Source organism: Cervus elaphus, chromosome 11 (genome assembly GCF_910594005.1).
Source record: "Cervus elaphus chromosome 11, mCerEla1.1, whole genome shotgun sequence".
NCBI classification, from domain to species: domain Eukaryota; kingdom Metazoa; phylum Chordata; class Mammalia; order Artiodactyla; family Cervidae; genus Cervus; species Cervus elaphus.
The window spans coordinates 96,814,985-96,827,640 of NC_057825.1; the positions used below are offsets into that span (position 1 = coordinate 96,814,985).

The 12,656-nt window shown below is 48.6% G+C and overlaps 2 protein-coding genes across 2 annotated transcripts in view; both read right to left on the reverse strand.

Annotated features, from left to right (window-relative positions):
• Window positions 1-3,532, reverse strand: part of NPAS2 (neuronal PAS domain protein 2) — a 192,723-nt gene extending 189,191 nt beyond the window's left edge. Inside the window, exon 1 of the mRNA XM_043918575.1 lies at window positions 3,419-3,532. The gene's annotated coding sequence lies outside the window, so the exon portion shown is untranslated. The remainder of the gene's footprint in view (window positions 1-3,418) is intronic.
• LOC122703955 overlaps window positions 1-4,637 on the reverse strand; it is a 51,406-nt gene extending 46,769 nt beyond the window's left edge. Inside the window, exon 1 of the mRNA XM_043918576.1 lies at window positions 3,896-4,637. Coding sequence (XP_043774511.1) covers window positions 3,896-4,637 — 742 coding nt within the window. The remainder of the gene's footprint in view (window positions 1-3,895) is intronic.
• Between the last annotated feature and the right edge of the window lie 8,019 nt (window positions 4,638-12,656).

The window sequence follows — 12,656 nt, forward strand, 5'->3', positions numbered from 1 at the left end:
TCATCCACAAGTCAGCTTGTTTCCTACACCTACTTATTATTGAGCATCAATGATGAACAAGGCCTCCTAGGGATGAGATGCTGGATGGAATATGAATGTGGCCTCCTATCTTTGCTACACAGAGAGTAAAGACCAGGAACCTGCTAGTCAAACATTTCTGTAAGCAAGTAATGTGTATCATTGCCACTACTTACATGCAAAATTCCATCAGATGCTTCTTTGATGCAGCCAATTAGACCGTGGCCATAAGAAAGCCAAGAATACGGTGTTACTGGGCTATTTTCAACACCTCACAATCTGACCTCTCCTGGGAAAGAAATGCCACTCAGTGCCTGAGATCAGCATGGGACAGTCAGTGCTAGGATCACCACGGAAAAGCCAACTTTTCATGGAAAGAATAAAATATATGCTTGTTTTAAAAATTAAGAAAGAGGACTCAGCCCTCTAGAGGCTTAAGGTTCAAAAGCCAGGCTTCCAAGAAATGACCATATATAGGTATATTGATGACCATATAAAGGACCATCAGTTCAGTTCAGTTGCTTAGTTGTGTCCGACTCTTTGCGACCCCATGAATAGCAGCACGCCAGGCCTCCCTGTCCATCACCAATTCCGGAGTTCACTCAAACTCATGTCCATCGAGTCAGTGATGCCATCCAACCATCTCATCCTCTGTCATCCCCTTTTCCTCCTGCCCCCAACCCCTTCCAGCATCAGGGTCTTTTCCAATGACTCAACTCTTTGCATGAGGTGGCCAAAGTATTGGAGTTTCAGCTTCAGCATCAGTCCTTCTAATGAACACCCAGGACTGATCTCCTTTAGGATGGACTGGTTGGATCTCCTTGTAGTCCAAGGGACTCTCAAGAGTCTTCTCCAACACCACAGTTCAAAAGTATCCATTCTTCGGCACTCAGCTTTCTTCACAGTCCAACTCTCACATCCATACATGAGCACTGGAAAAACCATAGCCTTGACTAGATGGACCTTTGTTGGCAATGTAATGTCTCTGCTTTTTAATATGCTATCTAGGTTGGTCATAACTTTCCTTCCAAGGAGTAAGCGTCTTTTAGTTTCATGGCTGCAGTCACCATCTGCAGTGATTTTGGAGCCCAAAAAAACAAAGTCTGACACTGTTTCTACTGTTTCCCCCATCTATTTATAATATAAAGGATCATATAAAGATATAAAGAGCATATGTATGCATTGTTATTTTAATCTGAAAGAAATCACTAATTTTGAATGTGTAACCTAAAAACTAGTAGCAGTACTAACAGCCAGCTATAAGGATTACCAAGAGTTAAGAAAGGCTGTTCCAAAAAATAAGATGAATTCAACTTCATCATGACATATAACAGATGATATGTGTCATTTTAAACTATTTTTATTATTTTGTTTATCATTTTCATTATTACATAGCCAGAAATAGTAAAAAGGGCCCAAACTCTTAACAAGAATCAAATGAGCTTAAAAACAATTGTTATTTTCTACAGGAAGATGAATTCTTGAGCCACCATCTGAACACTCACTTCTCCAATCAGGCAATTTTTTTTTTTTTTTTTCAACAGGCTAATTAGTGAAGCCTCACTTGGTTTTTTTCTGGGCATGTTTAACTCTTTGGGAGGTAACATTTTATTAGTAACATATTTCCTCTAGAATATATTCCCTTCTCTGGCCTCCACAGGAGTCACTACCAGGAGCAGTGAGAATCAAACTGATTTTACATCTGCTGCAGTGGGACAGATCAGCAGATAAATATATGCATCGATTTCCAAGGAGAAAATGGCTAAAAGCAGCATACTTACAATTCTTCTAAGCCACACTTCGCATCTCTCTGTGAGACGGAAGACGATTATTGAAAGCCTTTGCTGCGTACACTTTATTTTTAACTAAATCTTTAAGTAGACTGCTGAGAAATGCCAATACTTCTACCGGTCCTGCTTTAGCTCTGCAATCAAACAGATCTTTTGCTTTTGCAAAATAGTGGTCCAAGCCTGAATAGCTCTTTTAAACATCATATTTATTGCAGAGTTATTTTTAAATACATTTGGGGGTTAATTTTTTGCAAACTTCTCCTTTAAGAAATCATCTGGACAGAAAGCCAGAGTTACAACTTGCCCTTGAATTTTGAACTTGCACCTCCCAAGGAAGAACAATTAAAACTTGCTGTGTTTTTAACGCACCTCATAATGAGTTGGTCAATTCACTGATCAGGGACTGAGTTAGTTTGTGCCTCCTAGACAGAGGGATGGACAGAGCTGAACGCTGCCAGGAACTGCCTTAGAACTAATTAACTGCAAAGTCCAAACGGGGAAAACCCTCCTATTAAGGAAAAAAGGTTCCGGTTCTAAATGATCAATTATGACCAGTTCGTCTCTGCTAATTACGTTAATTTAATAACTACTCCATATTTTGCTGTAAAGAAACAGGCCAATCAATATAATGAATCAAAGGAGTAGGCACTAAAGACCAAACTCACCGAGCTCTCTCTTTCCAGACCCCTTCTGAACACCTGTTGAACCCAGGGGCTTTCAACTTTGCGAACTAAACCCTCCCGGATACAACCTTGGAAGCTTTTAGACTTTCTGGAAGTGCGTGTGTATTTTTAAGGTTTCCATTTTGCTTAATCAACAGAGCTGGTTACTAATTATTTATGAATCACGGGGCTGAAAGCAAACTTTCTTACCTTAAGCAGTTAAGGAGTGGCAGATAGAGAAGAGGGGTTGGTTTTTAATTTGGCCTTTTGGTACACGGCCCTACCCCCAGGTTACCCGCCCCGTGCGGATCTCTGGAAAGGTCAAAGGTAAGCCTCCTTCCTCGGCTCGGGGGAGGGAGCACACCTTCCAACAAAACAAGGCGCTGGCATCCAACCTGGGGAGCGAGGCGGCGAGCAGGGCCGGCTACGCGTGTCCAGGAGGCCGGCTCGGCACCCATGACGGCCCGGAACCAATTCCGATCTAGGGACCCCTCGAGATCGTGGGCCCGGGGCGCGCATGTCACCCTCTTCGGGGGTCCCCGGCGCCCCACGCTCTGGAGAGCGCGCGATGGGGCTTAGGGAAGCCTCTGGGCGACCTTCGAGGCTGCTACCCTGGCACGGCCTCCACCCACCCCGACGGTACTCTCTGAGCACCCCGGATCGGGGTGTCTCATCCTCTGCCTCCTACGGCGAGACGCACAAGGAGACGACCCGCCCGGCCGCCGCCGCGATCCCGCAGGACGCGATGTCCCCGCCGCAGGACCAGGGGCTGGCGGTGGGAACCCAACAGCCCTGCGCCCCCGGCCCCCCGCGAAGCGCAGTCCCGGGCCGGGGTGTCCCTCCCTGCTCCGTGAGTCCACCGCGCCGGCAGGCAGGTGATCAAGTCCCACGACCCTGCGCGCGCGCCCTCCCACCCCAGGGCCCCGCGTCCCGGGGCTCGGCCCTTACCTCGGAGCGGGCCGGGGCGGCCCCGCGGGGCCGGGCGCGGGCTGGGCCCGGGAGACGCGCCTCCCGCCGCCGCTGGGAGCCGAGGCGGCGAGCGGGCGCGGCGAGCTCCTCCCGGGCGGCGGCGGGAGGCGCTGCTCTCGCTGCTGACGCCGCCGCCGCGGCTGCGGGTCTCAGAGCTACGCCGCCGCCGCGCGTCCCTAGGCTCCTGCGGGAGGCCGGCTGCTCGCGCGGCAAACTCTTCCGCACGCAGAGCCGGCGGGGAGAGGAGCCGCCGCCGCCGCTGCCGCCGCCGCCGCCTCTTCCTCCTCCCCCGCCCTCCTCCCGCCTCCTCTCGGTCCTCCTCCTCCTCCTCCTTCCCTGCGCTCCCGCGGCCGCCGCCGGCCGGGTCTCTTCTGGCCGCACGCCGGACCCTGGCCGCGACCCAGCCTGGGACCCGCACCCTGCGCTCCCTACGAGCAGATGAACCCTTGGACCCACCTCCCACCCGCCAGCTTCCCTGAGCGGCCGAGACACCCGCGCGCCCCAAGGCCGCCACCGCAGGGCTGCCGCCGGGGACGCGCGGCATGGTCCGGCCGAGGGTGCGGGGCGGGGACAGGGTGTGCTTAGAGGGGAACTGTCCGAAGGAGAGGCCAGTGGAGGTCCCGTTCAAGTTGTCAGTGGGGGCGGCGGGGAATCGCCCTCCCCTGCGCCCTGCCAACCCGCGGTCCAGTGCGTTGGGGGGCCAGCGCGCCACCGCGGCCCCCAGCACGCCGTCCTCGTGGGGCGGCCCAGCGCGCCGACCACTGCGCTTTCCCGAAGAGCTGCGGGCGGGGATCAGGGAGACGCCGGCGAGCTCAGAGGACCGCGGCGCCTGCTGGGGAGGAACGATCACTGTTTCTTCCGAGGCGAACGTAGCTGGTCCGGAAAATGGGTCAAGGATGGAAAGGAGCCCCTCCTGTAGGGCTCGGGGCCCGCGGCCAGGAGCGCGCACCCGGAGCTCCAAGCTGCGGCTCCCTCCCCTCCCCCGCTGCCCTCCTCTCCTTTTGCACCAGTGTAGGAAATGTTCCACTGACCTACATATTTTTCCAAACATACGTGACCTTTTTTTTTTTTTCCTCTCTGTGGGAGGAGACAGGCGAGAATCCAAAAAAAGAGAGAAGAAGCTGGAGCGGCGCGCAGGAGAAAACAAGGAGGCATTCAGCAAGGTTCCCGCAAACAGCGAACACAGACACGTGCGCATCAACAGCCCGGGGATCCTGCAGCTGCTGCTGCAACCTCTGCGGGGCTCCGAGACAGAGTCGGGTGGGAAAGAGAGACCACGCGCCCCGCCGGGGCCCGGAACGGTGTCCCGGCTCCTCTAGATTCGTAAACCCCTGTCCATCCTCGGCCCCTGGGAAGAAGCCCCAAAGAGGCGATAGGCTTCCCATCCCTGCGAGGTCACCCCTGGGACCTCACAGAGGCATGTTGCCTGGCGCAGCGCTCGGAGCCCAGCAGCCTTTTTTCAGATGTCCCTAAGTCCTTTGTACAATTAGAGGAAAGTGCCTCCACCAGTCCTGTCCCATCACACTATCTTCTCAGGCCTCTCAGAACATCAGACGGGCCCCCCACTCGGTTCCAGGGCCCTGCCTTTATTTTCTCCGAGCTCAAGACAAACCCTCTCCAGCGCAGACCCGACCCACAGCGCCTTATTTGGGCATGCAACTCGGCACCGTCAATTAGATCAAAACGTTCACACAGACCTCCCTTTTCCCCCCTGTAAAGTAGGTCATTCTCTTTATTTCCCACTTGCATTATTTTTGTCTAATTCTCCTCCTGAAAAATAATCAGCCCTCAGGAGCTTTGCGCATCCCGAGAAGCTGTTATTCTTAGGCTTGTGGGGCTTTTCAAGGAGGAGGAGGAGGCATTTGGCACGCTGTGGTTTTGAAGTCCCTCCCTTTCCAAAAGGAGAACATTTGAAAACTTTATGTTGCTTTGTTTTTCTACCCCCTCCCTTTCCTTCGGGCAAGTAGGTTTCACCCTGCCCTTAGAGTGAGGCTATGACTAATATCTACTAAAGGATAAAGTTATGTGCTTTTAACCGGATTTAATGCAGAATTTAAAGTCACCTCCCTTCCTTTCTTGCTTTGAAAGAGATTTCAGCTCTCTCCTCCTTCTCCCTTTTGGGAACCAGCTGAACAATCTTTAAATGATCTTTTAGAAAACAAATGGTCTACAGAAATAATACAGCGGGTGCAACAGCCCCACAGTGCAGCAGGTATTTTCGCTAGGGTCTGTTTTCACCTGTTGCCTGGTAGGATATCCCATTAAATGTGTGGCTCCTGCCTTCTGATCATGGAGATGTTGTATATGTGGTTGTACTTACTCCAGATGCTATCCTGTCTCCTAGTGTTAATTCCACCTGTCTGAGCACAAAGGGGAGTGGATCTGCAGCAGAGAACCCAGTCAGGACCCGAGCAGAGTCGAAGAGGGAAGTTTACCTCCTGTTCATTCTCTGCATTTGGCAGGTCCGTTCCTTTAACTGGCATTTGTTGAAGGCTTGTCATGAATCAGGCTAGGCCTGTCCTGTGAGCAATGGAGGGAAACTTGACAGATGTTTATGTCTGTACAAGAAGGGTTTACAGTGTGGAGGCAGGGCTAAAGAGGAGGCCAATAGGGTGAGTGCCAAAAGACCTAGTGACGTGCGTTCAAGAGACGGAATAAGGATGGGCTTCCTGGAGGAAGTGACATTGCTGTTAGGATTTTTCATCAACCAGATAACAAAGTCACATTGGATCATAATCTGCGCATTATTCAAAATGTACAGCCTGGAGCAAAAGGAACTATTGCAAAACTGCATTGCCAATTTGGGGAAATTCACAAGTCTCAGTTGGTTCGTCCTTTAAAAGAACGTGGCTTTATTAAATGAATGAATGTTGCAGTGATATATCCAGGAACCCCAGGACTTCCAGGAAACCCATTTTTCAAAGAATGATTATTTATGGGTGGGAGGGAGAGGAAATGATTCATTCTCGTTGGTTATATCAATCTTTAAAGGTAGCAGAGAAACAATCTGAAGTTTTTGCAGTCTAATCAGATTTTCTTTTCTCTCATAGAAGTTGTGGCATCTCCTGATTAAAAATATTTAGCTGATTAAATTCTCAAAATATATACAGTAGAAGTATCTGTATATGGTGCTACACACAGGTGAGAACATGTGGATGATTACAAGAGCTATAGTACCAGTTCAAATCTGGGACCCACATTAGACACGTATGCAGTTGTGCGTGCGTGCTCAGTCATGCCCGACTCTTTGCGACCCCATGGACTGTAGCCTGCCAGGCTCCTATGTCCTTGGGATCCTTTAGGCAAGACTGTTGGAGTGGGTTGCCATTCCCTTCTGCAGGGGATCTTCCCAATCCAGGGCCTGAACTCATGTCTCCTGTGTCTCCTACATTGGCAGGCGGGTTCTTTACCAGAAGTGCCGCCCCCTGGACATGTAGAGTCAGTAAATTAAACTCACACTTCAGGAAAAACACCAAGGACAGTGTTCCATGCCAGATGATATCATCACATTTTTGGGGACTAATTGTAAGATACAGGGGCCTTTAAATTTTTTTTTTTTTAATGAATACCCAGAGCCCTTTTATGGATTTTCATCTCCGAGTAGCAGTTTTCACTTAAAATTAAAAAAAGAAAACACAATTCTATGCATCACTTAATAGAATAATATCATGCTAAGGAAGAAGACGGTTGCAACTGAGGCAGAAGGGGAAGTTGGGTCAGAGTGAGGATGAAGAAGAGACCTCAGAGCCCATAACTGGAAATCAAATACACAAAGGCCAGGGCTGATGAGCACCCAGAGAAGAAGGATTCAAGAATGTCCACCTGCATTTGAAATGCCAAGATTAGAATGTGAATGCCTTGTTTCTGCAGAAGCTTCAGGGTGAGAGCAAAGTGCTGGGTGGGATTCAGTCACTGCAGTAGGCTGGACCTGAGGATCTCCCAGGAAAGAATCCAGGCCTTGTGCAACTTGCCTGGGAGAGTGAGGACTGGACTTGGCATTGCTGCCTGTTAGATCATGTGGTTGGCAAACCAAAGAACCCAGTAAGATTTCCTTACAAAGCTGGCATGGAGGGCCCAGGGACAAATGTGGGCTGGCGGAGTCTGGAGGTAATAAAGCCTCAAAGCCTCAGCTAATCCCCGCTAGTAGTTGACTGCAGTGCTTCCAAGGACCACAGGAGGAAATGGTACGTGTGAGTGCGTGCAAACACCACACACACACACACACACACACCCCTTCTGGAAAAAGAGGTGGGAAGACTGTTGATAATGTGCGCACTTGAAAGTAATCTTTCCTTATAGTTAAGCACCCCAAGAAGTCCCTTCACATACCTAGTCTCAAAGTTTGATTTTGCATGTGTGCTCAGTCGCTTCGGTCGTGTCCGACTCTTTGTGGCCCTATGGACTGTAGCCCTCTAGACTCCTCTGTCCCTGGGATTCTCTAGGCAAGAATACTAGAGTGGGTTGCCATGCCTTCCTCCGGGGGATCTTCCCAACCCAGGATGAAACCCGAGTCTCTTCTGTCTCGGGCATTGGCAGGCGGGTTCTTTACCACTAATGCCACCTGGGAAGCCCAAAAGTTTGATTTTAGGTCCCATTTCTCTCCTAAGAGGATTTTTTTTTTAATAGTCTTTAATTTTAGAGCAGTTTTATTGTTCAGTCACTAAGTCATGTCCAACTCTTTGCAACCCTGTGGACTGCAGCATACCAGGCTCTCCTGTCCCTCACTATCTCCTGGAGTTTGCTCAAATTCATTTTAGAGCAGTTTTAGGTTATCAGCAAAACTGATCTGTAAGTACTAAGTTCTCATACAGTCTCCAATCCCCTCCCCCAGCCCCCAATCGACATTGCCCACCAGAGTGGTACCTCTGTTCCAATCCACTAACCTCCACGGACACATTGTTAACACCAGATTTATAGTTTTCAGGGTGTTCCTGGTGGCTCAGATGGTTAAGAATCTGCCTGCAATGAGGAAGACATAGATTTGATCCCTGGGTGGAGCAGATCCCCTGTAGGAGGAAATGGCAACCCACTCCAATATTCTTGCCTGGGAAATCCCATGCACAGAGGAGCCTGGTGGGCTATAGTCCATGAAGTCACAAAGAGCTGGACATGACTGAGTGACTAACACTGATAGTTTACATCAGCGTGGACTATTGGCTTTAGATAAACGTATAATGACGGGCCTTTGCCATTATAGCATCAAACAGAGTGTTTTCACTGCCCTGAATATCCTGTGTCCCACCTGCTCATCCCTCCATCTTCACTAAACCCTGGCAATCACCAATCTTTTTACTGCCTCCATAACTTTGCCTTTTCTAGAATGTCATATAGTTGGAATCACACAGTACCTAGCTTTTCATATTGGCTTCTTAAAATGAATTTAAATTTTCTCCATGTCTTTTCATAAAGCTCATTTCTTTTCAGCACAGAATAATATTATGTTGTCTGGATAAGAAGTTTTTTAAACTGGTATTTTAGGGACTTTCCTGGCAGTCCAGTGGTTAAGACTTCGCCTTCCAATGCAGGAGGTGGGGGCTTGGTCCCTGGTCAAGGAGCTAAGATCCTACAAGCCTCAGGGCCAACAAAAAAAAAAAAACAAGAAACAGAGCCATATTGCCATATTGTAATAAATTCAATAAGAGACTTGAAAAAATAAGCTGACATTTTAGTAAACAGTGCTTTCCATAATAACAGGTAACATTTGTCTAACATATGCCAGGTATTTACGTGACCTCATTTCAGAAGGCCCTATAAAAAAGTGATTTAGGATTTCCTAGAGACAGAGAAGAAACCTGACTTCCGCTCAAGGTACCTTCAGCGTGTTGGCAGATGCGTGGCAGAGCAGGGTTTGATCCTTGCTTGAAGACTGCTGCTCCCGTGGTCCTTCCTCCCACCAGACCTAGCTCTCGGCTGTGCGAGATGCCAACACAAGGATATTTGTGGCATCATTCACTCCCCGTGAGATCTTGCTGGATAATGAACTGGTGCCAAAGCAGGCGTGTACTACTCTCAATACATCAGTTATTAATATATCTTTACTCCACTCTTGAATCAGCTCTCTTCTAAGCACTTGAAATAGAAATCCAGGATGAAGGCTTGGGGTTGGCAAAAGAGTGACACTTGGTCCTGATAAGTCACAGAAAGAAAGAAACTCACTGGGCTGATATGTAGTGTTACTGGCGTATTGGCATCTCACCAAGGGCAGGCAGTGTCTGGACTTTGGTGAGCCTGGATGGGAGTGTCTTTGGTCAGCATGTGTGGTCTTCAAACCAGCTCTAGGTTATACAGGTTGGGAATGAAAGCAGATTCGTCCTATGAAAGTGAGTTTGAGTGACAGTCAAGCTTCCCTCACTTGGCCCATGAGAGTGGGACCAGGATGGGCTAGTCCAAGGTGGAGGCCTTGCTCAACAGTTATGTCTGGTCATCCTTCTGGTTGCGTCAGTGGCTGGGGATGTGGCCTTTCTCATTGGAACTAGATTTTTTGGGAGGTGGTGGCGGGGAGATGCTCAGCTCAAATTTGCTCCCAGGAAGTTTTAAAACAACCCAGGTTGTGCGAGTGGTAAAGAATCTACCTGCCAATGCAGGAGACCTGGGTTGGGAAGATACCCTCGAGGAGAAAAATGACAACCATTCCAGTCTTCTTGCCTGAAAAACTTCATGGACAAGAGGAGCCTGGTGGGCTACAGTCCATGGGGTTGCAAAGAGTTGGACATGACTCAGCACCACACAGAGTACTACATAGTACACACCTTTCACAGCCTGTACCAAGTGGTTAGCCTGTGGAAGATGGGGATAGGAACAGGGGCTTCAAAGTACACAGAAGACTGAATGGAGAGACAGTCTTTTGAGTACAGGGTGTCAGGAGCTGGAGGCCAGAAGGTGCTGGGGATGCAAATGTAGGTGGGCTGTAAATGAGCCAGAAGGAATGGGGGGTGTCTCAGCTCCTGCAATTAGCCGAGTGGATTTCAGAAGCAACAGTAGAGCCGGAGCTGAAGCACACACAGGGTAGAAGGAATCACTTCCGAAGGGACTGGTTCACTGTTGAGACACGTGCTTCTCCAGCCTGTGCTGGAAACACCCTTCAAACAGGGCAGAGAAGACAGCTGTGTTGACACACAAGCAGGCACCGTCTTTCACGGTTCTCAGCTCATGTCCCATTGCACTCCACTAAGAGATCCAACCAGTCCATCCTAAAGGAAATCAACCCTGAATATTCATTGGAAGGACTGATGCTGAAGCTAAAGCAACAATCCTTTGGCCGCCTGACGCAAAGAGCCGACTCACTGGAAAAGACCTTGATGCTGGGAAAGACTGAGGGCAGGAGGAGAGGGGAAGACAGAGGACAAGATGGTTGGATGGCATCACTGACTCAATGGATATGAGTTTAAGCAAGCCCCGGGACATAGTGAAGGACAGGGGAGCCTGGCGTGCTGCTGTCTACGGGGTCACAAAGAGTTGGACAGGACTTAGCTACTGAACCACAACAGGAAGAGGTCATTTAATGTATCTGTTGTTTAGTTGCTAAGTCATATTCAACACTTTTGCGACCCCATGGACTGTAGCCCAGCAGGCTCCTCTGTTGATGGGATCTCCCAGCAAGAAAACTGGAGTGGGTTGCCATTTCTTTCTCCAGGGAATCTTACCAGTCCAGTGATCAAACCTGCATCTCCTGCATTGGCAGGCAGACTCTTTACCACTGAGCCATGAGGGAAGCCCCCTTAATGTATCTACATGTGTCTGCTTAAAATGGGCATTTCAGCTCATTTCTCAGACTGATTTCCATTTCTGTCTCTTTTTAAGATTCTCTGACTTGGGCGCAATGCTGTTCGAATAGTTAAGTTTCTATACTAACAGATGCATAATCATAATCTACCACGTACTTTGCCCAGGAAGAACATTTAGTGATCCGAAATTCATTACACAGAGTTCACTTGAAGTGAAAAGCTAATGATAGAAAAATGTTCTCTAAGGATCTATTTATAATCCCTCCCAAATAGGCAGAAGAGATGCATTTCCTGTATGGACAAGCATTATTTTCTCAGTATGCTTTGTTACAAGGTTTGGGTGAGAAAGAAGCTTTTCTCAATGGCTTTGGTCTAACACTTGCATTGACAATGAACATGATTCTTGAATAAAGACAACCTCACTCGATGTTTTTGAAATGTGCTATTGCTTGTCTTTCTGGATTTCTTCCTTTCAAGGCAAAGGACTGTTTGCCCTGAAATTATAAATGCTTTTATCATGGCAATGGGGCTTGACTGTTTTTTTGCATTCCAGAAATTTCTAACTAAATCTATTGTTGTTGCCATTGTTTAGTCACTAAGTCGTGTCCAACTCTTTGTGACCCCATAGGCTGCAACATGCCAGACTCCCCTCTCCTCCACTATCTCCAGGAGTTTGCTCTAATTCATGTCAATTGAGTTGGTGATGCCATCCAACCATATCTTCCTCTGTTGCCCCCTTCTTCTCCTGCCCTCAATCTTTCCCAGCATCAATATCCTCCCAGGTGGCATGAGTGGTGAAGAATCCACCTGCCAATGCAGGAGATGAAAGAGACACGGGTTTGATCCCTGGGTCAGGAAGATTCCCTGGGATAAGAAATGGCAACCCACTCCCGTATTCTTGCCTGGGAAATCCGATGGACAAAGGAGCCGGGCGGGCGACAGTCATGGGGTCACAAAGCGTTGGACATGACTGAGCACACACACAATCACACGCAAACACACACAAATCATTAAGGCTACTTTTCCTTTTTATGATTATTATGGAGGTTCTGATGGGGCAAAGTGCCTTATGTCTGGGATTGACTGAGTACTAGGGCTTTTCTTTAAAGACTTTTCACTTTCGAATTTAAGAGGCCAGTGGGTAGCATCTTGTTTTCTGGGCCCTGAAATTCAGACCAGTGATTCTCAAAATGTGTTCCTTGGGCTGACTGTATCAGCTTCATCCGGGAACTTGTTAGAAATACTAATTCTCCACCCAGATCTGCTGAATCAGAAACCCTGGTCATTGGCTCCAGCAAAGTGGGTTAAAAAAGCCTTTCAGGAGATTTTAATGTATATAACATCTGAGAACTACTGATTTAGACAGTTAGTGATGCCACGGGTAGGGGACTGTTCCATTGTCATATGACATTTTATGTCATATGACATGAGCTCCTTGTGCCAGTCCCTGGGTTAAGAGCAGACAGGCATTCATTTATTTAATCTTCATAGCC